This window comes from Talpa europaea (assembly GCF_964194135.1).
Source record: "Talpa europaea genome assembly, chromosome: 2".
Taxonomy (NCBI): domain Eukaryota; kingdom Metazoa; phylum Chordata; class Mammalia; order Eulipotyphla; family Talpidae; genus Talpa; species Talpa europaea.
The window spans coordinates 896,082-922,595 of NC_140068.1; the positions used below are offsets into that span (position 1 = coordinate 896,082).

Consider the following 26,514-nt stretch of genomic DNA (forward strand, 5'->3'; position numbering starts at 1 on the left):
GTGGGGACGAGGTGCCAAACACAGAGCCTCGGAGCCCACACACCCGTGTTCTCCCTAAAACTCTCCCGGCTCCCCACTTCAAACGGTACAAGTGGAGGCCCCAAAGGTGTCCCGGCTCCCAGCGCAGGCCACGCGGGACCTGCACCCGCTGCCCCGCTCAGGGCATTTCCTCCCGGCGGGGCAAGTTCAGACGGAGCGACCTGCCCGCGGGCGCCCGGCCCCCACCTGCCAGAACGGCCCTGGGAGGGACGGTGGAGAAATCAGCGGCCTTTGGTTTCGAAATCGTCCCCTGCCGCAGTTGGCAGAGGCTGTGACGCTGCCTGGCTCCCCCTCCGGGCACGGGCGCCGCAGGGGTGCAGCACTTCCTCCAGCCTTTTGACTTCACCTGAGGTTCTCAGACGTGCCCGGCGGCCAGCGCAGAGAGGCCAGAGCCCCTGCGGGGTGTGAGCGGCTCGCCCAGCTGTCACCTCTGAGGCCTGACCCCGGATGCCGCCAGCGATCCTTTCCTCTGCATGTGCCAGAGGAGAAGTGGACACTGAGGCCCAGGACACTCAGCAAAGCCTGAGCCCCTGGGACTGTACCCCAGGAGCCCGTGGGGGCCGAGGGGGTGCGAGGGGGCTGATCCAGAGTGTGCCCTAGCCCCTCGCCACAGCTCTGGGTCTGGGCCTCCCGGGCCCTGGGTTCATCTGTGCTGGCGGCCACAGCAGCCAGAAAAGCTGCCTGAGGATTAGCCACCCGACAGCCTTGACATGAGAGCTCCTCAGGCCACGGCTGGCGCCCCTGGAATCCCAGAGGCGTCCCCGAGCCAGCAGCAGGCACACAGTCCATCTCTGGTCCTGAAGAGCCCCCGGAAGCCCCCCCGGAAGCCCCAGAGCGGCAACGGAAGGTCAGAGGGAGGCAGAGGCTGCCTGCCCCGCCGCCGGCGGGCCTCCTCCAACGCCTTGGCCGTCAGGGGAACGTGCGCCGGGCTGGGCTCGCCCCTGCAGAAGCGCCTGCCGAGGCAGCAGGTGGCTCAACGACCACCCCTTCCGCCTGATTTTAAAAGCGAGGCTCGGCAGCTATTTCAGGCGTCATAAATTATTTTGGATTTTTTTCCCTTTCAAGCTTGAGGAAAGGATCAGCGTGGGAAGGAAAAGCAGAGCCAGGCTAAGTTTCTCACGGGCGGGAAATTTGTTGGGCTCCCAGGTGAGGTTTGCCGACCCCTGTGAGGGCCGGAGAAGTGGGGGGGGGGTCGAGGGCAGCTTTCACAGGGCGGGTCTGGCCTGGGAGGGAGCTGGAGGATGCGGAGTGGAAGTTGCTTTTCAAAGAAGTTTTTTCTCTCAGAACCGGTGGTGGGTCTCCCCGGTGGCGCAGCGGTTGAACGCTGGGTTGCGAAGCTGCCCGCAGCCTCTGCAGCGCCGGTTCAATCCCCGGCTGCTCCCCGGCCACCGGAGGAGGGTCCCACATGGCGCGCAGACCTCTCCTGCCGCCCGCTGCTCCCCTCAGCAGTGTCCTTCGGTCCTTCTGCCTGCTCTGCTCCCCGCTCTGGCTGTGGTGATTTCTCTCACCCTCCCGCGCTTCTGACTGTACCCAGTGCTTGTGTAAATAAATAAACAAATCTTTAAAAAAAAAAAAAAAAAAGAACCGGTGGTGGCCAGTTCTTTGTTCCTTCAGCCCCACCAGGCCTAGCAGGGCCTGTGCACCAGGCAGAGCCGGCTCCCAGGAGGCAGGTGGCAGCGGTTTCCAGTCCGCCCTCTACCCCGTCTCTGCCGCGGCCTGGACTTGCGGGGCACGGGCTCGCGGGTTCTCCTAGTGCTTGCTTTATCAGCTGCAGTTACTCTCGGCTCAAAGGTAGTTCCGTGGCTGGGACCCCTGTTATAAAGGGGTCCTCTGGCCTCAGCCCATGAACCCTTGAGGCGCCTGTGTTTCCTGGGCGCTGCCCCCCCACCACGGAGACGACCCTGGGAATCGGTTGTTGATCCCCCCGCTGGGTGGTGGGACCTGGGCGGCCAGGAGGTGGCTCCGGCCGCGCCACATGGTGCCTCAGGACACTGACCAGGCCTGAGGACTCGCCTATGCCCGCGCTTCCGAGCGCTTCACGCGGAAAGTCAGCACGAGCAGCTGTGCGGAGCTCACTGGCGCGGCTTTAGGGATGGCCTGAAGCGCATTTACACTCTGCTTAGGCGGGTGGAGAGCACCCCAGGACAAACTGCAGGGAACACCTCCTGCTTGCTCAGTGGTTTCATTGTTTTGCTCACAAAGGCGAGATGGGGAACAAGGAAACATTTCTGTGGTTAAAAATAATGCTATTTAGTAGAAAAGATTCAGTGATGAAAATCAAAGGACTGACGTAGAAATGCCACCAGGTTTGGAATGCACCTGGGGAGTATGTCCACAGGGCCAGCGCCCAGGAGTCGCTGTGCCGGGTGCAAAGGCCACTCCCCAGATGTGGGCCGGGGTGGCCGCGGGCCAGGTCAGGGGTCAGTCTCCCAAAGTGGCGCCCATGGCGCCACCTTCTGCCCTCCCGGTCCTGCCACCTAGCCCACCTGTGCTGACGAGTCCCAGCTGAGCAGTCACCTCCGAGCCATTCCTAGAGTGTGACAACCGGCGTATTTTCACTTTTTATCTTGCCCCAATTGGAAGTTTTATCTTCTGTCCTTTTGAATTGTATTTTTTCTTTTTAAATGAAATTAAAGATATCCGGCCTTTTACATACCACGCTCTATATTTTCACACCAGGGTTTACATTGTAGATTTAAAATTCTCTCCTTTCACAGACTTTTGTTGGAGTCAGAGTTTGATTTTCCTGTCTGGAGACTGCAAGGAGATACGTGTATCCCACATTCCACGTGACAAGCACAGCGAACGCATGTAATACAAGCTCTTGGGGTTCTCTCTGCATCTTTTGTAGCACAATTAAATGCCCTTCAAGTAGCTCCCCTACCTCAAACTATGTAGTAGCTGTAATTATTTTCTTAAAAATACAAACAACCCCTGAGAGTTGTGCATGACCCAATGTGCAGTTTGTAACAGCAGCACCACTTTTGTCATAGGTCAAAATAAGGATCAAGGTCAAGGTCAAGATAAGGATCAAGTGGGGCAGCGAGAAGGCGTGTGTGTTTGTGCACACAGCAGCAGCAGTCCTTGCAATATCTTTGCTTCTGGTCGAAAGAGATTAAATCAAGTTCAGGACAAAACATGTTCCAGCGGACCTCTGCCTGGCCCCGCAGCTGACACGCCTCACGTGCCTGGGAAAATCACACAGACCTGCCGGCGACCCATCTTGTACGTTTTGCCACATTTAAATTGAACCACATTCCACTTTTTTCTAGTCTTTCTAATCAAGCATGATAACTCCATCCTTTCTATTGTCGTTTTCAGAAGTCGTTACTCGAGCAGAGGTAACGCTAAGACACTCGGGGTGCATGGTCACCTGGGGCGGGGGGCATCACGGCCACCTTTCTAGAAGGCGGCCAGGAAGGTACGATATTTCTAAATTTACTGAGAGTAAATATTCATAGTTATAGACTTTATCTTGAGTGAACACTGTAATAACAAAAATATAGTACTTAACTTTTAAAGTGGCACAGTATTCAGAGAAAGAATAGAAGTACAAAGAACATCCAATACAACTACACATGAAATAAGACAGCAAAAGGTAATGTTAACATACAGTCACTGTAATAATTGTAAATGGGTAAAACACACAAATATAGAAAAAAGACTCAGATTTAATACAGAAAAAAACAATTTCCAATTATAGGCTGTCTAGAAGACACATGATTAAAACATAAAGATTCAGAATGATTGAAAATAAAAGATGGCAGAAGCACAAGTAAAATACTAGCAAGTAGAATTCAGGACATTAAGAAACTATTTCACCGTGAGCAAGTAGAATTCATTCCAGGCATGCGAAGCTGGTTCAATATTTGAAAATCCATAAATATCTATATATATTTACAGGTCTGGGAAAACATCATCTAATTACCCCCAAGACACTAAAAATCTTGGACAAAATTCAAAACTCATGTCTGATCAAAATTACTCAAGTAGAACTGAGTCTTTTTTTTTTTTTAAGATTTATTTATTTATTTATACAAGAACGGGGGTGCAGGCCAGATGTGTGGGAGGGTGAGCGGATTCACCAGAGACAGCAGACTGACGAAATACACTGCTGAGGGGAGCAAGGGGCGAGACAGGACAGGTCTACCGTGCCATGTGGGCATCTTGCCAGCTGGCCAAGATCAAACTGGGGTACAGGGCAGAGGCACGGGAGGGTGAGAGGATTCACCGGAGACAGAGCAGGGAGCAGAGCAGGCAGACAGACAGAAAGCATTGCTGAGGGGAGCAGCAGGGAGACAGGAGAGGTCTGCTGGGCCATGTGGGAATCTCCCTGGCCGGCCAGGAATCGAACCGGCACTGCAGAGGCTGCGGACAACTGCACAGCACTGCACTCAACCCTCTGTGCCACCGGGGAGGCCCTGAGTCTTTCTTAATATGATAAAATCCATACCTTGGTCCTAAAGGTACCATTGGATTTAATGAAGGGACATTAGAGGCACTTCCACCAATGTCAATTCAAGGAAGGGGTGTCCAGTACCTCTCCAACCACTGGACATTATGTCATGGAGTTGGCGTGCAGTTACAGGAGAGAAATTAATTACAGGCGTAAGAATTTTTTTTAGGGCCTCCCCGGTGGCACAGCAGTTGAGCGCTGGGTTGCAAAGCTGCCCGCAGCCTCTACAGCGCCGGTTCGATCCCTGGCGGCCAGGTGAGGGTCCCGCATGGTGCGCAGACCTCTCCTGCCGCCCACTGCCCCCCTCAGCAGTGGATTTCGTCAGTCTGCCGGTTCTGTCCCCCGCTCTGGCTCTGGTGAATCCTCTCACCCTCCCGCGCTTCTGACTGTGCCCAGTGCTTGTATAAATAAAGAATTTTTTTTTTAATTTTTTTATTTTATATAATTCTTACATCATTTTTCATCTTTGCACAATGTGTGCATTTTCATTTTGATTATATTCCCCATACAATTGCACCCCCCTTATTTTGACCCTAATCCTTCCTCTCCCCCTCCCACCCCATAGTGTGTCTCTGGTTTATAGTTGCTTGTTGATTTTGATTATTACTTTGTATTGATTAGTCTTTTTCCTGGCCTCTTATTTAGGTTTTCTAGATTCCTGCTATGAGTGAGACCCTCCAGTATTTTTCTTTTTCTTTCAGGCTTATTTCGCTGAGCATGATCCCTTCCAGCGCCATCCATGTTGCTGCAAACTGCATGTGTTTATCTTTTTTGATTGCTTGAGAAAAGAATTTTTTTTAAAGATTTACTTATTTATGCACACAAGAGCTGGGGTGCAGGCCAGAGAGAGGATTCACTAGAGACAGAGTGGGGAGCAGAACAGGTGGATCCAGTGAAATCCACTGCTGAGGGGAGCAGCGGGAAGACAAGAGAGGTCGGCTGTGTCCTGGGGGTAGCTCCCTGGCTGGGGATTGAACTCGTGCTGCAGAGGCTGTGGCCAGCTTCACAGTGCTGCATCTTAACCCCTGCACCACCAGGGAGGCCCCAGGCCTAAGAAGTGATGAAGAAATGTAAAAACTCTCTCATTTCATAGGCTATGACAAGATATCAGGGAAAACCCGAAAACCAATGACAAGATTAACTCATGCAATGAAAGAATTTAATGTGGTGGCAAGATAGAAAACTTACACACAGAAATCAAGTCTTCATGTGTACAAATAATAACTAATTGGAGGAATGACGGCAGAGAAAACCCCGTCTAGAAGAGGAACAAGAGGATGAACCGCTCAGGAATGAAGCATCACACAAAATATGCGAGGCGCATGCAAGGGAACGTTCAAGAGCTCCGGGAAGACACCAATATAGGCAGGAACAAGTGGAGAGACGCCCTGTTCTTGCAGAGAATGACTCAACGTTATGGAGATGGGAATTCTTCTAGATTAATTTATACTTGCAAGAAAGTCCAAAAAAAAAAATCAGAACTTTTGTACGGAGTTAGACGACTTAATATGAAAGTGTGCGTGGAAAAAGGAGCTCCTGACGGAACTAGGGAAACGCTGAACGGAGACGCCCCGACGCCCCACCAGGTAAGCCTGCGGCCGGCATGGAGGGCGCGGCCAGGCCAGTGCGGCGCTGGGGCACGGGCGGGACAGGCCAGGGGAGCCGCCGCCTGGAGACCTCGGATGGGGAGGGGTGGCTGCACACAGCCCCGGGCCACAGCCGGGAGACGCGTCCTCCTCACGGCAGAGCCAGGGCCGGCGACGCCCTGATGCTGGGACGGCCGCAGCCGTGCGGCCCGGCCAGGGAGAGGCGGTGGCGGAGAAGAGCCTGCGCCGCAGGAAGATCAAACGCTAGAAGAAACGTCGGGAAATTCCTCTCCACCACGTGCAGAGAACGCTTTCTCCACAGGCCCGGGGCTCAGCCGTCACGCAGGGACAGGCACCCAGGGGACTTCCTGGTTCCTCGCCGAGCAGCCGCGTACCCAGGGGCAGCGCTCGGGGTCGGGCTGGGACATCTGCGCCGCGCGCCGCCCGGGGCCGGGACTCCGACCCACAAGCAGCTCTTTGAAATGGAACTGAAGACCAAACTGCCCAGCAAAAGCTGGAAAAATACAAGATCAGATGATTCATCTGGAAAGACGCAAGTGGGCACTGGGCTGCTTGGAAACATGGCGCGAGGCCATCCAGGGAAACCGCCCTGCACGCGGCTTCCCCCTGGCAGGGTCAGAAATGCCCGCTCCACACCCTGGCGCCTGCTCCCGGGGGGCTCGCGGCTCGGTGGGGTCCCACGGCCCTGGCAAAGCCGCCAGCCCCCGACTCCGCCCCCCCCACCCCGCTGCGGGGACGCTCCCCTGAAGACGCCTTCCCGGCAGCAGCCTCTGAAGGGGACCCCAGCGACCCCCACCTCCCAAGTTCCTGTCCCGTGTGTCCGCGATATCCTGGCTCCGTGTGGGGGTCGGTGACAAAGCAGGTGGCGTGGGGCGAATCAGGTGAGGGCGCAGGCCTGCTGCTGGCGGCGCGTTCGCACGTCTACAACCATTTTGAGAGGAGATGTCCTGGGGGACACACGGGTAGGAGAATGGGGCCCTGACAGCCAGCGGGGATGCGGCCGCACACACTTTCCACGCGGCACCGCCCCACCTGCCATGGGGAGAGACTGGACCCACGCAGGGCCAGAGTGCGGGGCTGGAAGGCGGCCCCCAAAGACTGGGGCCCTCACCACTGAGCCAAGTGCCCCCGGCTGGAGCCTCCAAAGCCGGGGCTGGACCCCGGATCCGCCCGGAATCTGACCCGGCCTGGGGAGAGAGAGCACGGCTAGGCCCTTCCAGAGGCCCGGGAGCTGCTCCCTCCAGGCCCTGCCCCCTCGCCCCGCTCTTGTCCACAAGGGGGGCCTCATCCCGCGGGCATCTGCACTGGGGGTGGCCCACAGGCAGCTGCAACGTCAGGCTCAGCTGGGGGGCGGTGGGAAGGGGGCTGGAAACAGTGTCACTTTGTTGTCACCAGTTTAGCAATTGGCCAAGTATTTTCAGCTTGAAATAAAATAAAACAAAATTCTGTGAAAATCGCGTGTGTGGGGCCGCGCCTGCTGGAAGAGCCTGCGCTTGGGGAGCCGGGAAACGCGAGCTGCGGGAGGGGCCGGGGGGTGAACAGCACCTGACCCGGCTCCCCAGGGTCCGCTCTGTGGACCGGCCGCGCCCTTGCAGCCACGCAGGATCCAAGGAGAGGTGAGGAGCCTGCTGTGCTCCGGCTCACCCACACCCGAGGGCAGCGCGCCTCTCCCTGGGGGGGCAGCCCTGATCACCAGCACAAGGAGCCGGGGGTGCAGAGCTGGCCCGGCCGGACTCGGTGTCCAGCCCAGCAGCCGGGGCACGGGCGGCCGGAGGGGCCGTCATCACAGAGCTGGCGCCTCTGCGAGGGCCAAGGGCCAGGACAGACGGCCCCGCGGAGACAGACGCGGCACAGACCGTCCCCCGCCGGCGCTGCCTGCACAGCGAGTGGGTGCCGGGTTGGTGGTGCGGACAACACACCCCCACCCTCCCCACGCCCACCCTCCCCCACCGCCCCCCACCCGCAGGGCCAGAGCCGAAGCCTCTGCTGCAAAGGCCGTTTCCCTCGGGCGTTTGCTCAGCGACGCACGCACAAGACGCATGGAGAGCCCGGGTGCCTCCGGCCCTCCGCGCGTGTTGAAGCGGCAGCTCTGACCTGGCAGCGGCGTCCGCGTGAGAACTTCTGCCCGCCCGTTCGTGCCGCGAGAGTCACCACCGTCTCCCGTGACAGGCGGCTGGAGACCGACGCCCGTCAGCCCCAGGCGCTCGCGTCTGGCTGCTCAGCGGGGCTCGGGACAGAGGCCCCCAGACGGTGTCGGCTCACTGCGCCCAGGCGAGCGCAGGAGGGTCCCCGCTGGTCATCACCGTGGTGGTGGCCGGCCCTGGCCACGTGGGGACGGTTGGCGTGGCTCGGGACCGAGATCAGCCGAGAGCTCGGGCGTCCATTCTGTGGGCCTGGGTCGGTGTCCAGAGACTGGACCCTGTCCGGTGGGGATGCACGCCCCACCTCCTGTGGACCCCTGAGGTTTCTATGAAGGGCTGGGAGGCCACCTTGTCAGGGTGGACACACCCAGTGGGGTGCAGAGGGCTGGGCCCCCGCAGATGGCCACGGGCCCCTCTGGGCATTGTGGGGTGAAGTGACAGCTGCAGGGGTCAGAGATCACCTCCCCGTGTCCTCTGGGGTCTGCCTGCAGTGTCCAGGCCGAAGGCGGCATCCTGGGGCTGCTCACAGTGAAGACCCCACCTTTCCATAGGGGGAGAGGTCTCCCTGGGCCCCGGGGGGCGGACCCCGGTTTCTTTGGCAGTGGGCGCGCTCAGCCTGCTCTTGCGGCCCTGGAAGAGCAGCTTGGAGACCGCGGGGAGGCTGGTCTCCGATGGGGGGTCCCCCACCCGTGGCTGCCTCCCACGTCCTCCCTCTGCCCTCTCCCTGCACTGGCCCCCCTTCTCTCTTCTGGGCCCCCCACCTCCCGAACGTCCTCCTGCAGGCGCCGGCAGCCCCGTGTCTTGACCTGGAGACCTGCCCGGCCTTCCTCCTGGTCCTCGGTGCCGCGCTCTGCAGCCACGGGGGCCCAGCCCTCGCCGCACGGCGCCTCGGCCAGGGCAGCGGGCCCGCTTCCGCCCCGGGTTGCCAGCCGCGGGCAGCCCTCGCAGGCTGTGGAGACGCCCTGCCGGGGCCAGCAGGAGCGTTCCCAGGTGCACGTGGGCTCTGGGCCCGCGGCCGAAGGGCGAGATTGTTCTTAACCCGCGGAGGGCCGACGTCGGGCCCCAGCCTGACAGAGCGGGAACAGCCCGCCTTGCTGACCCCCAAGGCTGAGCCGGGAGCGCACATGCGGGCCCGGGGTCCCAGGGGGGCCTCCAGCGCCTGCAGGGCTGAGCTGCCCGGACTCCCCGGCGGACTCTGCGTCCCTCTCCTTCGCCCCAGCCCACTCTGAGCCAGCACAGCTGCTCTCGGCCCTGGCCCCCGCCCTCACTTCCCTACGCAGAGCCCATCTCCTTCCCGGCCGGGGAGGCAGGGTCGTGGGTTCCAGCCCGTCCCGGCCAGCCGCCAGCACAGGCTCCCTTCTCCGGGCGGCGCGGTGGCGCCTGGGCTCGGGCCCTGCCCGCGGTGCCGCTCGCTCCCGCCAGACCCAGCTGACTTCCCTTCTGCCGAGGCTTCGCCCCAAACCCTCACCGTGCTGGCTGGGGACCGACAGGCGTGTCGCCCCCAAAATGACATGTCAAAGCCCTAATCTCCAACGTGAGGGTGTTTCAAGGGGGACCCTTGGGGGTGACGAGGGGTAGAGCGGGTCTCGAGAGAGGGGCCCCAGGATCAGGTCAGTGGCTCTGCAGGAAGAGGAGGAGATCAGGCTCTGCCCGGTGGGCGGGTCCAGGCGGAAGTTGCTGCGCACCCGGAACAGAGGCAGCGGGTGCCTGGGCCAGACTGTCCCATCGCCCCGAGCCTGTGGTGCTGTCCCAGCAGCCCCCGCAGCCGCACCCCGGGACAGTGTCCGCCGAGCGTCCCCTGTCGGCCCTCCAGCCCCAGCCATCTCCCCTCTTGCGCTCCCAGTACCAGGCCCCAGACCAACATTCATTTGGATTCCGCTCCCCACCCCGGCTGTCCTCTTCCCGGAGCTCCCCTCTCAGAGAGCGCAGCGCCCCCAGACGCAGCCCGGGGAGCGGCCCGCCCGCTCACTGCTCGCCAGCGCCATGGGCGCCCACGCCTTTTGGGAGAGCAGTTTCAGGCTCACTGGAGAATGGACAGGAAGAGCAGCGCCCCCAGCCTCCCCTCCCTACCGACGCCGCCTGCAGGGCCTTGGGCCGCTGACCAGACGGGACAGTGGCGACTAGGCAGAGCCCATTTCTGCCCCCAGGCTCCTTCTGGGCTGCGTTCTGTGGGGTCTGCACGACAACGCGCATCGCAGCCTCCGAACTCCCCCACCTCTGACCCCCGTTCCTGCGGCTTTGCTTCTCCAGAAGGTGGTGGATGGGCCCGCGGTGTGTGTCAGGGCCCCGTCCGTGCGGTTGGGCAGCCTCTGCCTGCCGTGCCGAGTCACGGGCTGCTGGCAGCGCCCGGGACGTCCCCTCTGGGGTACACAGGTAGCGGGAGGGCAGGACAAGGGACCTGTCATGTCTCAAGCAGGCCAGGAGGCCTCCCTGAGGAGGGGCCAGAGCTCTGGCAACTGGCCGAGAACAGGAGTTGGAGGAGTTGGGTCAGGAGGGAGGCCGCAAGGTGCCAGGCAGCGAGAGTCCCGTGCAGAAAGGCCCACGGTGGGGCCAGAGCAGGTGTTCCCAGGCACGTGTGCGGGTGTTTTCCCAGGCGCGTGTGCGTGTTCACAGGCGCGTGCGCAGTGCCTGCGGTGGTGGCGTGTGAGGTGGACACGGGCCAGGTCCGTGCATCCCTGTGGTGTGGCCTTTCCTCTGAGGCTGTGGCGGAGTCGCGAGGCTGCTGAGCGGTCACGGGTGGAGATGGGCCAGGGGCCAGCCTGCAAGTGTTAACTGGAGCTCCCGGTGCCACATGTGTGCCCCTGCGGTTGCCGGCCTGGCCGCACCACCTGCGGTTTATTTGCCTGCAGCCTCCTGCGCTTAGGGCCGTGGCCTCCAGTCCTCGGCCTCCCTGCGGCTCCCGGGAAGTGGCGCCTGTCCTGGTGGCACACCCCCACTGCTGTCCCCACTGCTGACGCGGCCCAGCACTCCCTGGATCTAGGGTGACCTCAGCGTCAGCGCTGAGCTGGGGTAGGAAGGAATTCAGTCTCTTTGGAGACAAGACGCACAACCAGAACAAAGGCTGTTTTCTCAGATTTGCCTCATGTCTTCACTCCAGCCAGAGTCCTGCTGAGCAATTATCCCTGACTCCTCGGCTCTCACCCAAGCTGCGGCTCCCTCCTCTGTCCTGTGCCCAGGGCTTTGCTGCAGCGCCAGAGGTAACCATGGCAACAGGCCTGCAGAGCCAGACCTGCCCTGGGGAACCCCCCCAACACAGAGCATCCCGGCTCAGTCCCTGGGGGCAAGGACTAGTGGACTAGTTTCCTGGCCAGGCTCTGCTCTCGGCCCTCAGGCGAGCTGGTGCATCAGGGACCCCCCCAAACCTGTGCTTCCAGGGCTGGGCCTGCCTGGCCCTGGGGTGCTCGCCCCCTGCAAACCTTCTGCCAAGTGTTGGTCTAAAGGAGCTGGGCTCAAAATTTTGCAGCAAGGGGATGGCGAAGGTGCCTGCTCTATGCCCCCCTCCCCCCTCCCGTGGGGGGGCTGGCCCTGCCTTAGGCATGAAGATGGTGGCTGAAAAGAAGGCAAAAAAGTCGCCAACAGCGGCCCGGCCTTGGGGAAGTCGGAGGAGCAGCTGCGCGGTGGCCCGAGCTGGCGCCCACCACCACCACCGTGTGACCCCCGAGAGCTGCGCAGCCGGGGGCGCTCCGGATGGGCTGACCCAGTGCTGGCGGCGCCGAGGCCGGGCACACGGGGTCCAGGCTCCTGTAATGAGAGCGCAGCGTGTGCGGGTGGCGGGGGGCCGGCTGCTGCCGGTGGCGCATGCGAGCCTGTGCGCAGGGTCCTCGCACGGCCTGTCCACCTTCCTCACCCCGATCTCCGAGATCAGCAAGGCCCTGAGCGGGGCGCGGGGCTGACTTCGGCCGTGGCCACCGCGGTCCGACCCCGGGGTGGGTCTGCGGGAGACACGCCGGCTGCCCCTCCCGGGCCGCTGCCCGCCTGGTGAGGGGACGCCGCCGGGAAGGCCCTGGAAAGCCCTGGCGGGCAGGAGGAGGAAGGAGGGGAGTGTTGGGTTTTCTTCCCGCGAGTACCAGGCTTGGCCGCGCGCGGCGGCGCCTGACTGACCCCACGTCAGCCCCGCGAAGGGAGTCGCGTGGCCCCGCGGCTTCCCCCGGGGAAGGGGAACTGGAATTTGGGTGGACGCGGCCGCGATTCCACAAAGCGACGGAGTCACCGAGCTGGAGCCAGACGCGACCGCGCAGCGGCGCAGCCGGGGCCCCCCCCCCCCCCGGCCCCCGTCACCCCACAGCCTCGGGCTGCAGGAAACCCGCGGGCGTCTTCCGAGCTGGGCTCCAGGGACGGGAAGAGAAAGCAACCCCGTCCTCAAACTTCAGCGCTATTTTCTGAGTGAAATTTCTCACCCCAAGGGCAGGTTGAAAGCTACCGAACCACCTTTGGGGGCGCGTCGCGGGGCCGGGCGGCCTCCGCCCGCCGCGCCCCCGTCGCGTGGAAACCGGCCCGCGCGGCCCCGCTTGTTTCTTCTTCTGCGTGAAAGTCCTGCCCGACCCCGCGAGGGGCGCCGGCGGGGGAGGGGCGCGGCGGGGGAGGGGCGCGGCGGGGGAGGGGCGCGGCGGGGTCACGGGGCGGCCTCCGGCCGAGGCTCTGGACCTGGAGTCCGGGCGCTGGACGTGGTCAGAGGCCCTGGGCGTTGGGCCTGGACGCCGGACACGGCTCTGCGCCCGCTCCCGGGTGTGGACACTGCGGAGGGCCGGGCGCCACGCTCGCGGGTCTGGGCGCCGAGCGTGCGTGGGGGGCGGGGGGGGGCAGGGGGGCGGGGGGGCGGGGGGAGATGCGCCTTCTTAGGTCCTCCCGATCCGCAGGTCACCGCCCCCCCGCGGCCCGCCCCCGGCCCCGCGCCCTCGGCCGCCCCACGCGCCTGCCCACGCGCCGCCTACGCACCGCCCTACGCGCCGCCTACGCACCGCCCTACGCGCCGCCTACGCACTGCCCTACGCGCCGGAAGCGGGAGGCCGGACTTCCGGCGGGACTTCGGCCCGGTTTCCGGGTTCCTGTGGGCTCGGGGGTCGCCAACGGGGCCGCCGCCGCCGGGACCGGCCATGGAGAAGCTGCGGCGGGTGCTGAGCGGCCAGGACGACGAGGAGCAGGGCCTGACGGCGCAGGTAGCGGGCGGCCGGCCGAGGTGGGGGGCGAGGGCGCGGGAGGGCCGCGGGCGCGAGTCTCGGGGCGGGCGCGGGGCCTCCGGCGGGGTCGACGGCGTCCTCCGCCTCTCCCCCTCCCCTCCCCCTCTCCCCCTCCCCTCCCCCTCTCCCCCTCCCCTCCCCCTCTACCCCTCCCCTCCCCCTCTACCCCTCCTCCTCCCCTCCCCCTCCCCCTCCCCCTCCCCTCCCCTCCCCTCCCCCCTCCGCGGGGTCTCTGCGGAGCGCCCGGCCTCTGCTGGACCCGTGACCCCGGCTGGGCGCTGTGGAAACTGGGGACGGGCCCCCGCTCCGCGCCCCAGCGGTGCGAGTCTCAGGGACCCCGCGGCTTCCCCCGGAGCGACCCGGGGCGCTGGGGCGGGAGCGGAGCAGCCTCGGGCTGTGGACGCCCCCGCCGCGCAGCCACCGGGCGGCGTGACCGGACTCGGTGTCCGGGTGCCGGGGTCTGAGAAGAGGCGGGCGGACGTGGGGGGTGCAGAGGGGGGCGCTGCGGGCCGGGGAGGGGCGTGGGGGGGGCGCGCTGGCGGCCGGCCGGGGCTGCTGAGGGCCGGGCCCCTGCGGCCCGAGGGTGGTGGGGACAATGGGCTTTTGTTCTGGGCCTCGGGCTGGGGCAGAAGGTGGATGGCGGGAGGCGGCAGGGGAGCGGCGGCCTCGAGTTTTAGGGTAGTTCATTGGAAACCGAAACCATCAGTGAATGGGCAGGCGCGGGGGGGGGGGGCGCTGGACAGGGTCCCGTGGGGGTGGGGGAGGGGCGGGGCACTCACGTGGGCCACCTGCTGCCCCAGGGGTCCAGGGTCAGGGGTGAGAAGTCAGGCCCTACTTGCGATGTCACCGGAGACCACATTGCAGGTGCAGCAGGAAGTGGGGAGCGGTCAGAGCAGTGGGGTGTGGGGAGCCTGCTGATGTGGCCCGGGTGGGTGGAGGTGCACAGGGGAGGGGTGAGCTCTCCTGTGGCGCGTGTGCCAAGGGCGAGGGTTTGGTGTGCTTGACCCCAGCAGCGGAGGAGTCGGGCGAGGAGGGATGTTGGGGCGTGTCCTGTTCTCTGTAGCTGCTCTGTCCTCCTGCCCGGGGGCTTGGGGACCAGGGAGAGGCCCCCCTTCAGAGACATCGGGGGCATGTCAAGGAGGGGGCGACCGAAGTTTGGTCTTAAAGGTCAGGTCCCCGACACTCACTCTCAGGACACAGCCCCCTTCCCTGCAGGCTCCTAGACCTGTGCCCAGCCGCCCCAGCCCCCACCCCAGGGGGCCAGGCTGCCCCTCGCCTCCCCCCTAGTGCAGCCACTTCCTCTGCCGCAGCGGCCCTGGCTCTCCTCAGGGCGCCTGCACTCACCACAGAGGGCCCTTCTCTGCTGCTTCCTGGGGAGCGGCCCCCTCCCGACCTCCTGCTCCTGCCTGCACCTCCCAGCTGAGTGCTGGCCCGAGGGCAGGTGGGCCCCGAGTGCTTCCTGCTGTGTCTGGAACCTACCAGGTGCCTGGCTGGGGACAGCAGCCCACCTGGTGGGTGCATGAGCGAGTGAAGACTCTGACAGCTGAGAGATGGGGACTGGTGCGAGCACTGGTGCCTGTGGCCCCAGGGGTCCGAGGGGGGGAGTGGCGGGTATTGGAACTGGTCCTGGAAGAGCCTAGTTGGGGAGGCCGGGGCCGCTCCATGGAGGGACCGCCTGCCCCTTCCCTCGCCCCCGGGCCTTTCGCTGTGACGGTGGTGCCCCCGTGAAGACCTTTTCCTGTTTCCCGGCTCTCCCGGTTTTCTTAAAAATGAACGTCTCCCTCTTTCCTGCTGTCTGCTGGCCAGCTCGCAGGGGGCAGGCCCGGGGCAGGCCCGGAGCAGGCTTCTGCCCTGAGACAGCTGCTTCCTCTTCCTTTGATAACGAGCGAGACAGCTGGCGCCACTTTCGGTATGTCGGGGACAGCACCGAGGAGCCGCGCGGTGGCTGGGGTGCTTCGGGCGGTGGCCGGACCGGAGGGCGGGCTCGTCCCCGGCGGCTCTCCCGGCCCTGAAGCCTTGCGCAGCGTCCTCGGCGAGCACCTGCCCACACCGTGCGCCGGCTTGGGGTAAATCATTCGCCCGCGGCCCGACTGTTCCATGTCTGCACGTGAACACAGGTGTCCTGGGCAAGCGCCCGCGTCCCGGGCAGCAGCGCCGAGGGCAGGGTCAGCTGGCGGCGGGGGATGGCCGCCGGGCAGGCGATGAGGTGGCTGCACCGTGAGAAGAAGGCGGAGGTGGGCGCTCCCTCCGCCCGCCGGCCCTCACGCCCGCGCGCCCGCGGCGGGGCCGCCCTTCCTGGGCGCTGGCGGCTCCGGGCCGCCTGTGTGGGGTGCGGGCCTGGCGTCCGTCTGTGGTGTGTCCTCAGAGGACGCGCCCTGCTTCCCCCGGGAAGGGAAGAGGGAAGGGATTTTTATAGGCAGGGTCACTGGAAACAGGAGTCAGTTTTGCTATAAACATAAAATTGCTGGAAATGCGGGTGTGAGTTCGCGCAGGTTTTAAGGAATATTTAAAATGTGTTGGGCCTCCCGGGGGCCTAAGGGTCAGTCTCAGGCTGTCCGCGCTGCGGCCTGAGTCCGATCCCCAGCCAGGGAGCTCCCACAGGGCGCGGCAGCCCCTCCTGCCTCCCCCAGCTCCCCTCCGCACTGGGTGTCAGAGGATCTGTAGATTCGCCTGTTCTGCTCCCCGCTCTGGCTCTGGGGAGTCCTCTCAGCCCTTCCCCTCCCCCCCTTCTTACGTGTATAATTCCGTCAATGTTTTTTTGAAAGAAACATTTAAAATGTGTAAGAAAGTGACATGTTATATTGACAGAACAATCTTTAATTACTTTGTCTGTTTTCACGCTGCCGAGGACTGGCGGATTAACCCGTGGAGGTAAGGAGCGGAGCCGAGGGCTTGACCCTCTGTGTATAGAACATTCTGCTTCGTTTTCCCCAAGAACGTGAGCTGGGGTCTTCTTTTTGGCTGCATGTGATAATGCGGGCTGGAAATCGAGGCGTGTGGATTTTTACGTGTTTCCAGTGTCTGGAAACGGCTCTTTGAGCGGCGAGCGGCGCCCCTTCCCTGTGGGGGCAGAGCTTTCCGTGAAGCCTTTCGTCAGCCGGACTGGCCCGGGCTGGAGGAGCCCCCAGCTTGTGGTTCCCACGGAGAAATTTTGTGGCATTCCCAGAACAAAGTGAACCTGCCGGCTTAGGCCAAATAGCATCAGGCCTGGGGTCGCAGCCCAGGACCCGCGGCCCGAGCGGAGCTGAGGCGGCAGGGAAACCGGCCTGTGGGAGCAGCTCTGGGCAGGCCCCGGCGGGAGCCGCTGCCCGGGGCTCGCTGCTCTTTTCGCCTTGCCCTCTGGGCCGCGAGGGGCCGGCACGACGGGCTTCGGGAGCGAAGCGACCGGGTGGGGCGTCGCGCTGGCGAGGGCGTCTGCTCTTGTCCACCACGCGTGTCTGCGCCGCCTGGGCTGTGCCGGGTCAGCCGCTGTCTCCGGGGCGGGGACTGTTGCCGTCCACGTCATTTGGGGAGCGTGTGTGTGACGACGCGACAGCGGCCGCTCTGGAATACGTGGTCCTTCCAGAGGCGTTTGCACTGCTGGCCGGACGGAGGAGTTGGCGTCAAGGGAACTTCTTAAATGGAAGCCGTTGGCTGCATCCCGCGGTGATGCCGCGGTGGCTGCCCAGGTCCCTCCATTGGCCCTGGAGCACCCCCGAGGCGCACGCTGCTCACCCTAGAGCTTCCGGGCTACCCGCTCCTCCCCCAGCCTGCGGCCCACCGCCAGCTGCTGGGGAGAGGGTCCCGCCTGCCTCCGCGCCGGGTGACCCAGCGGTCTGCGCTGCGGGCCCGGCTGACCTCCGGCCCGTCGGGACCCTGGCCTGGCCAGTGCCCCCCACTCCCCTGAAGGCCTCCTGAGCGCCTTTCCTGCACGGGGAGCCCATTCGGAGCCTCACAGAGAGCGCCCTGGCGGGGCGGCGAAACGGGAGCGGGAGGACGATGCCCGGCCTCAGCGTCTGTCACGGCGCAGCCTGTCGCGGCGCCCTCCTGTGTGTCCTCCCGAGTGTCCTCTGCGGGGCCCTGCCCACCTCCCGGCCGGCTGGCCCGGGCCTGCGAGGGGCCTCCTGCTCCGCCGACCCCGGGCCAGCAGCACGAGGCTGGCCGACCGTCTCTGCCTTCGTGAGGCGGGGGCTGCGGCGGCCGTGGAGACTCACCGCGCTCTCGCCTCCCTCCCTGCTCCTCCCCAAGGTCCTGGATGCCTCGTCCCTCAGCTTCAACACCCGCTTGAAGTGTTTCGCCATTTGCTTCGTCGCTGGCATTTTCTTCTCCATCCTGGTGAGTGCGGGCCCGTGTGGGGCGGGCTCCGGGCAGGGCGGGCGGCCCCGGTGCGGGAGTGAGGCGGGGGCGGCCCGTGTTAGGGGAGCTGCCAAGTCCACGTCGCTTGTCCGCCACTTCCGGCCGGCGGGGCTGCTCGCCGACACGGCGCGTCACTTCCGGCGAGGAAGGTGGTGTGGGGCCCGGGCGAGCAGCTTCCGTGCCCGCGGGCGGGAGGGTCAGACGGCCAGCGGCGCTGCAAGCTGACTGGCGGGTAAAACCGTAGGCCGCACGCGGGCACCACCCTGCGCTCACGCGCTGGGCTAGCGCCTGCCAGCACCGCCGCTGGCGTTCTGGGCCGCTGCGCTGGCAGGGCCTCCCTTAGCGCTGCCTGTCCCGTCCCAACGCAGGGCACGGCGCTGCTCTGGCTCCCCGGCGGCATCAAGCTCTTCGCCGTGTTCTACACCCTGGGGAACTTCGCCGCGCTGGCCAGGTACGTGTGGGCCTGGCGCCTGCGCTCTAGCGGGCTTTCCCCAGAGCGCTCTTCTGGGGGCTCTTCTGGGGCTCCGCGCGCGCGAGCCCAGCCACAGGCGCACGCTCCCCGCGGGCCCGGCTCCCTGGCGAGTGGCCAGCCTGAGGGTGCCTGGAGCTGCGCGGGGGTTTCGTGTGTCCCCCCAGAGTGTGAGGTGGGCCTCTCCTCACCCGCCCCCTAGGTGGGCGTGTGGCACAGAGGCCGCTGCCCGTGGCCTGCCGGCGAGGGTGACGGCGAGGCCCTGCCCCCAGGGCGCCCGCGCAGCCCGCGGCTGCTGTGTTCGGCCCCTTGCGCCGAGCCTGGTGGCGAGCGAGGCCGCCACTGGAGAAGGGTGTGGGGTGCAGTGCTGGCGGGCTGACCGTCAGCAGGTGCGGGGGCTCCTCTCTGCGGGTCATCTGCCTCTGGGGGTGCCGGTGTCCGCTGAGTGTATCAGATCCGGGAGCTCAGCACCCGTACACCCGCCTCTCAGGTGGCCTGCTGCTTCAGGGGCGTTCTGCGTCCGAGGTGGTGGGAGGTGAACCGGGGTGAGGCTCGGCCAGCTCTCTCTGGCTGGGCCTGCGCCGCGTCCCCGCCGTCGGCTCGCAGAAGCCCCGTCCCGGGAGACATCAGACGCCCTCGCCTGTGGTTCCAGACCGCGGCGCGCCGGCGTGTGCCTTCCCCACAGAGAACTAAACTGGTGAGGTTTCTTTTACTATCAAGGAGAAATACAGCAGGTAGTGAGGGCTGCCACAGTCAACCCCAGGCGTCAGGGCTCCCGACGGCGCCTGTTCTCAGGGCACACCGACCAGCGGGCCGTCTCTGCTTCTGTTTGCTCCGCAGCACCTGCTTCTTGATGGGCCCCGTGAAGCAGCTGAAGAAGATGTTTGAGCCGACGAGGCTGCTGGCCACGGTCGTCATGCTGGTGAGTAGTGACGACGGCTCGGACACCCGTCGCACGTGCGCTGTGGGTGGCGCCTGGGCCGGGTTGGGGTGCGCGGCATCACCCGCAGAGGCCTGGGCCCCAACCCGCTGTGGCGCCTGCCTCTGCCTCGGCTCCACGTCCTCCGGCCCCGCGTCATCTCTTGACGGAGAGCCCCGTGTGCGTCGCTTCTGGGTCATTCCACCGCCTCCGGGAGGGCGGCCTGAATTCAGAAACCTGTGCCCTGACTTTGTCCCTTCCCGTCAGGCTGCCAAGGGACGTTCCTGTGGGGACACGCCTCAGGCTTGCCCTCGTGGCCCCTTGATCTCCGGGTCCAGACCGCGGGATGGGGGTGCTGAGTTGGAATGTGGGTTTTGGGTCCTTCCCAGATCCTGGCTTTGAGATGAGGGCCGGGAGCCCGAGCCTCTCCCCGGCCGCGGGCTCGCGTGCGCCGCCGCTGCCGGCCGGTCTCCGGCGGGACAGTGTGCTGTTGCGGGCGCGTCAGCATCCTGCTGTCAGCTCGCAGACACGCCGCCCTCTGTGGACTTGTGAGGAGGGACCGTCTTCAGCCGGGCTGCGTGACGACCTCTTCTTCTAAGCAGAGAAACCGTTTCTGGTCTAATTTTCCTGCCTTCCCGGTGAAGCGCAGCCGGTTCTGACCTGCGGCCACGAGGCCGTGCTTGGCGATGGCGGGCGGAGGTGCCCGCGCCAGCCAGCCTCTGCGCCCCGACATGCTGCTGTCGCCTGCTCGTGGCGCCGGAGCCGGGAGGGCACCGCTGTGCGCACCTGAGTGGAAGGCGACAGGACTGGACAGGCAGCGCCTCACCAAGGACGCTTGGCTGGGGCATCCGAGCTGGGACCGCCCGAGTCGCTCGTGGCAGCCTCCTGCCTGTGCCCTCTGCTGTCCCCTGCCTCTCACGCTCGCTCCTGGCCTCTGAGGACACAGGCTCGTGGGTGGCGATGTCATCTTCCTGTGCGCAAAATCGCGTCAGTTCTTTTCTGGAGCTGCGCCAAACTGTGCGAGTGGTTGTGTGGACGGGGCTGTCGTCAGCGCCCGGCGCCGCAGGACAGCTTGTTACGGCTGGTGATTTCCCCTCCCGCGTGCTGTCTGCAGGGGAATGCGGGGCTGGCGTGTGTTCACCAAACTGGTGCACGCCCCCACGCTCCCACTCTCTCCTTCCCTGCAGCTGTGCCTGGTGCTCACCCTGTGTGCCGCCCTCTGGGTAAGTGACGTCCGCCCTGCCGGCTTCCCGCTGACCGCGTCTCTCTCCCTGGTGGCGCGTCGCCACGCATCTCCAAGGAGCTCGACGACTGCTGGAGACCAAGCGTCCCTAAAATGGGTGCCATCCAGTTCCAGCTAGACTCCCTGCCGTAGATGCCGCCAGTTCGGGCGGGCACACCCCGTGCAGGCGCGCACCGCGCACACGCTGGGCTCTGGTTGGGTCTGGCTGACCCCTGTAGTGGGCGTGACGAGAGGCCTGGCCCAGGTCCGGGCTCTCTCCCGGCCGGCAGCGTGCGGCTGAGGGGTGACCAGGAGTCCAGCTGGTGAGGGGAGAGGCCAGAAAATGAACCAAAGCATCCGACACGGACATGGAGGGACTGCACTGGGCGGGGCACCGCCTGGACAGGCAGCTCCTCAGGTGCCTTTGGGGGCCGGCCGGTGGCAGCCACCCGCATGGCCACCCCAGCCGGCCCCGTTGCCCTTCCCTTTGCCCTCCCCCGGGCGTGAGGTGCTTCTCAAGCCGTCAGAAACACACTGTCGGGGGGGACGGCGTACAGGGCGCTTTGGAGATGTCCTCCCAAGAGCAGTCTGTGGTCTGTGTGTTTTCATGGCGGAAGCTGAACCTCGGCGAGCCTTCCCTGACACCGGCTTCCCCACGGTCTCGCAGCAGCGTCTGAGACCGCCTGTGCGCACGGGAAACACTGATTGCTAGTTCTGGAATTGTCTAGGCGCCTGTCCATCAGTAGCAGTAGAAATCAGGAAATAAGTAATAAAAATGGGAATTCCTCAAGATAGGGAAGGCTAAAAATGGATCATCTTTAAACGATGGAATTTGTTTTTATTATTCCAAAAGATCACCATAAAACGCTGCTCTCCTTAAAAAAGGAAACAAAAAAGACACAGGAAAAGGAGGGGGGACGTGGAGTGTGTGGCCTCTGCCTCTGCGGGGACGCCCGCGGCTGCTGCCTGCCCTTAGCCGCGCGGGGCGCTGAGCCGCTGACTTGGAGCCCCCGACACTGGCGCTCTGGCGTCTGCGCTCTGCGCGCTCTCTTCAGGGACAGTCATCGAAGGGGGTGCGTGTGGCAGTGTCTGACGAAGGCAGGATTCTGGCAGGGGCTGTGCTTCCTGACGTTGGGCTGGCCCACGGTGTGACGCTGCAGCCGCACTGCGTTTCCCGGGCCTGCGAATGGCGCCGAGTTCAGTTTGGAGGGGGCGGCGCGGCCCGTGGGTGGGAAGCCGTCTTGCCAGCCCGACTCTCGTTTCTCTTGCCAGTGGCACAAGCGGGGCCTGGCCTTGCTGTTCTGCATACTGCAGTTCTTGTCGATGACCTGGTAAGTCTCGGGCCGTGAGGCCGGGAGTGCCCCCTGGGGAGCGGCCGGCACTTTGTCCTCTGCGGGGGGCGTCCCTGGCACGTCACCGGGTGCTGGGAGGGGCCTCGGGAGAGGTCTGGTGGGCGAGGGGCGGTGCCCGAGGAGGAGAGCCGGGCGCCTGTGGGAGGGAGGGCTCCGTGCTTGCACACTTCCTCCGTGGCGTGTTCACGGCCTTTCCAATAAGTGAGACAGGGCCGGGAGAAACGTAGCCTGTGCCCGCTGAACCCGGGAGCGCCCGACCGCGTGCGGCTGCACCGCGCAGCTGGAGAGGCCCGAAGCAGGGCCCCCCTGGTGGCTGTCCGGTCTGGGCACCCCGTGAGAACGTGGCCGCCTCCTCTACCCGATCCCCCTTCGGGCTCCCCTTCCCGAGCCATCTTTCCGTCTCGGATCCCCCAGCCCGGCCCCCGTGTGTGCCCGTGGGCCAGAGTGGGCGTCTCGCATCAGAGTGATTCGGGAGTGTCTTCCTCTGGCTTGGAGCGGAGTCTGGCTTGCCCTGACCACAGAGGCCCTCCCTCTGCCCCGCCCCCGTCTCCGGCACCTCTGGCCCTGTCTGCCTTTCCGCTGCTGGAGGTCACGCGGCGCCGGCTCCGGCTCTGCAGCTCGCGGGGACAGCGGCTTGCGCTCCAGGGAAACGTGCGGCCCTGTGGTCTGGACCGCGGTCGGTGGGCCCCCCCGGGGGAAGGCCCTTGTTCCCGGCTGGACCCTGTGGTTCCGAGACGGAACTCTCGGAGGGCGGGTGCTGAGCCTGCCAAGGGCCTCCGGGCTGGGTCGATGAAGGCGGGCAGGCTGCTGGTTCAGGCTGCGTCCCTTGGGGGTGGGCCGGGCCGAGGGTGGGGGCCACTATCGAGTCCCAGTGTGAGGGCACCCCTGGGCGGGTGCCCTGTGCCAGGTTCCGCGGCCTGATTCTTGGCGGCGCTGGGCTGCGGCCCTCGGGCACTAGGCGGCGTCTCGTCACTGAAAACACGCGTGGCTTTGTCTTGCAGGTACAGCCTGTCCTACATCCCGTACGCCAGGTGAGCCGGCCCCGCCCCCCCTTTCAAAAGCTGTTTCGTTCTCACTTGACTCTTCCCGGGAGTGAGAGAGATTCTCATGAGACCGGCGGCCCTTGCCTGGTGAGGAGGCGGGGCCTTGGCCGGAGACCCGGGTCCCTCCTGGCCGTGCGGCTCGGGAGAGGCAGCGTCTCCACTAGGCAGAGTCTCCGGGGAGACGGGGAGGGGTGAGATGTCGCGGCCCGTGGACACGCGTCTGCGCTGGGCCCGTAGAGACGCTGTCGCTGGAGCTTCCCTGCTGCGCGCAGGGCCCGCCCGAAAGCTGTACAAATAGAGTTGAGGAAAGTCATCTGTGAGGCTGAGGCGTAGCTGCTCTGTGGGATTTGGCAGCACAGGGGTGGCTCTGTGCACAGCGGCCAGCTGCAGGCCAGGTGGGAACAGGAGGGACACGGCAGCCTTTCTCTCTCCCTTCCTGTCCCGGAGGCGTCTCTGCGGGACACCTGGTTGGGGGGGGGGAGGCAGAGCAGGGCGAGCCGGCCCCGAGCCGGCCCCTCGGCCTGGCGGGCTCCGCCTTTCGCGCCAGGACTCCGCTCGCTCCGCTCTGGTCAGCCGCCCCTGCCGCGGGCCCCGCCCACCCGTCCCCGAGCTCGGGGTGCTGCGCGGGGGAGCGGCCGAGTCTGCTGGCCGCCTGGCCTGCGGGGGCAGCTGACCGCAGGCCGTAGACGTCGTCTTCCGTGAGTCGAGTGTTAAGTCACAGCTAAAGCTTTCGGAAAAGAACGCGAAGGACGGAGCGGTTCATCCTGACGTTTCGGGGCGTTCTGAGGATGTGCTTGTGGACGTTTCGCTTTTTAAACTCCAGTTTACTCTCCCTTTGCTTTTGCCGTCGCTGTCCGCGGTGCTGGCGCTTATCTCCCGGTAGGGTCAGCTCGCGTGCTGGCGGATTTCCTAAGTATGTACTTCAGGCGCGAGCCAGTTATTGCCAAAGCGTAGCTTCAGGTGACGTCATGGAGTTTAGGTCATCAAGACACGTGGGGTCTTCTGGGGTCTCGGGGGGGGGGGTCGCCTGGCCCTCGGCCACGGTGCTCCTGCAGACGCGCTCATCACACCCGGGCCCTCCCGCAGGGACGCGGTGATCAAGTGCTGCTCTTCCCTCCTGAGCTGAGGCCGCTCGCTCGGGCGGCTTCTGGGAGTTCATGCTCTGCTTTTGGCGACGTGCCCTGCCCGACGGACGACCACTCCGGGAGCGCCCGCAGGGACCACTGTGAAGACCCGGCGTGGACGGCCGCAGACGCGCGTGCGCAGCCGCTCCGCGCTCCTGCGTGGGGTGCGGGGTCCTGGCCAGGCTCTCCCCGAGAGGGGTCAAGCCCCAGCCGCGCGCGGGTCCTCTCCGGCCGCTTCTTCCCTCTTCTCCAAGCCGCCTTTGAGACGCGGCTCCGGGGTAGACGCGTGCTGCGTGCGACGCTCCGTTCGGCTCCTTTAAGATGTCCACGTTTTTAACTTTTTTAAACAAACTTTAAATGTGAATGTTTTTACTTTAAGCTAAACATGGCTCATTATATGTAATAAAAATAATATATAAATCTTTACAACTTTGAGATAAATCCTCACTTCCACGCTTGGAAAACTAACATTTTCTAGACGCCGTGTGTGCTGTTTTGGGGGGGCCTCACTCAGGGCCGGGCACTGGCCTTTCTGTGGGGCAGCCGGGAAGGGCAGTGTCTGGGCTGTGCACCGCCCAGCAGCCCACCAGAGCGGGGGCCGGGGGAAGGGCTGAGCCCCCGCGTGGCGTCTGAGGGGGCCCCGGGGCCGAGTCCTCATGCAGGGAGCGCCAAGTCACATCTGCCCCCACCTCTTAACCTCTGGTTTCGCGAAGCCCCTGCCTGGTCTGCTGGCTGCCCGGGCCCCCCGCTGCTGGGCTCGTGCCTGGCTTCACCGCAGGACCTCTGCCCAGGAGGGCGCAGCCCGGAGCCGTGGCGGTGCTGTGGGGTCCTGGGGCCCCTGACACGCGACGCCTCCCCAGGTGTACATGGAACGTGCAGCCCCCTCGGGGGCCCTGCTGTTAGCACCTGCCGTGGGCCGCCGAGGCGGCTCTGGTCGGAGGCAGCAGCTGCAGAGGTGCGGGAGAAGCAGGGCAGGTGAGCCGGCAGGTGCTGCCGTCGCGCTGGGGTGCCGGGGCCGTCTCGGTCTCGCCCTGCGCCCTGGGCCGGTGCTCACCCCTCCGCCTCCGTTTCTCCAGCCCCAGGGGCCGGCGGCCACTCTGGCATTCTGGTGGGCTGTGGGCGGGCACCGCGGGTCTGGCGTGGAGCCTGCTGCTCAGCCTTCTCGTCACAGGCCCCATGCTTGTCTCGAGAAGCTGCTGTCACGCACATCTGCGCGACTCGGGCCTCAGCCAGGGCTCCAGAGCGAGCCGGGCGCCCCGCGGATGAGCACATCTGCTGCTGGCCGGGGAGCCGGCTCCGCAGGGCTGGGGGAACGGGCTGGGGACCCTGGGATGAGGCTTCGGGGCTGGCATGGGGCACGAGCGGGGGGAGCCCTGTGCCCTGTCGGAGAGTGACCTAGGGCGCCCTGGGGGTCTGGAGAGGCGCTGGCACGAAGGCGGCGCAGAGGCTGAGAAGCGGCTCCCGTCCACGTGCACCGACTTGCTCCTGTGTCCCGCCGCCCTGACTGCCCAGCCCTCCCCGGGCACCGCTGCTGCCGGGCTGGTGGGAGGGAGGTGAAGCCATGCCCAGCACGCTCACCTTTCCCATCAGCCCCTGCGCAGGGCGGGAGCACCCAGTAGGGACGCGGGGCCAGGGCCAGAATGTGACCGCATCCTTGTGCCCTGACGTGGGGGGGCGGGTGGGGGGCGCAGCTGCTGTTGGGATGGGATCGGGCTGCGGGCTGGCCCTGGTCACTGACGCGAAGGTGCCGGTACCGGGTGACCCGCCAGGGGACCCGGACGTCCTGTGCCAGAGTGCACGTAGGCCCGGCACTAACCTGTGCCTGCCAGCCGCCTGGCGTCTCCAGGTTGGCTGGGAAAGCACATCCTCCGGGGAGCTGGCAGCCACCCCAGCCGTGGGGGGGGGGGGGGGCTGCTTCCAGGAAACCGGCCGCGGCATCGCTTTCTCGCTCAGGGACTCCATCAACAGACGCGGGACTGTTTTCCTGTCTTTGCAACTAAAACAGAAGTTGGCATGAGGATGAAGCCCGTTTACTGTGAGCCTGTGCTGCAGCAACGGAGCTGCCTCCCCTCGCACCCCTCCCTGGGAGACCCGGACGCCTGGCGTTGGGGGCCTGTAACTGGGGGGAGCCCCTCACCCCCTCGCGGAGCACCAGGTTTTCCAGCTCCCTCGCGGGTGGCTGAGCCCGACATACGTGGAGGCAATCCCTGAAAGCCTCCCCAAGGCCCGCCCTGGCCTCGCCCTGCACCCGAGGGGGCAGTGGGAAAGGACTTTCTCCACCTGCCGGGCCCGGGGCTCAGGGCGCCTCTGATGGGTTAAGGGGGGGCCTGGCGCTGGGTCTGGTTGCCCCGGAGAACTTGCCCCGGCTCCGCCCCCGCCGGCCAGGCCCTGCCCCCCGAGGCTGGTCGTGGGCCGCGCGGGGCCCTCGCCAGCTGGTGGCGGGCGCCTGCCCTGCTGGCTGGGACGCGGGAGCCCCGAGAGCGAGCGGGGTGAGCCCGACCCGAAGGCAGGCAGGAAGCAGGGCGCTGGGCGCACAGCCCCTGTCCGCGGGCGCCGGGCCGCCGCGATGCTGCCGCTGCACGGAGGTGGGTGCGGGGGCACCGGCGGGCACCCCGGGGAGGGCGCCGGGT

At 65.1% G+C, this 26,514-nt stretch overlaps 1 protein-coding gene across 1 annotated transcript; it reads left to right on the forward strand.

Annotated features, from left to right (window-relative positions):
- Positions 1–13,336: 13,336 nt before the first annotated feature.
- SFT2D1 (SFT2 domain containing 1) lies at positions 13,337–23,886 on the forward strand (the record flags this gene model as incomplete). The annotated part of the gene is made up of 8 exons (XM_084228298.1): positions 13,337–13,399; positions 17,648–17,734; positions 18,124–18,206; positions 19,065–19,146; positions 20,331–20,366; positions 21,638–21,696; positions 22,719–22,748; positions 23,847–23,886. 8 exons carry the CDS (start codon positions 13,337–13,339, stop codon positions 23,884–23,886), a joined length of 480 nt encoding a protein of 159 aa, XP_084084424.1.
- Between the last annotated feature and the right edge of the window lie 2,628 nt (positions 23,887–26,514).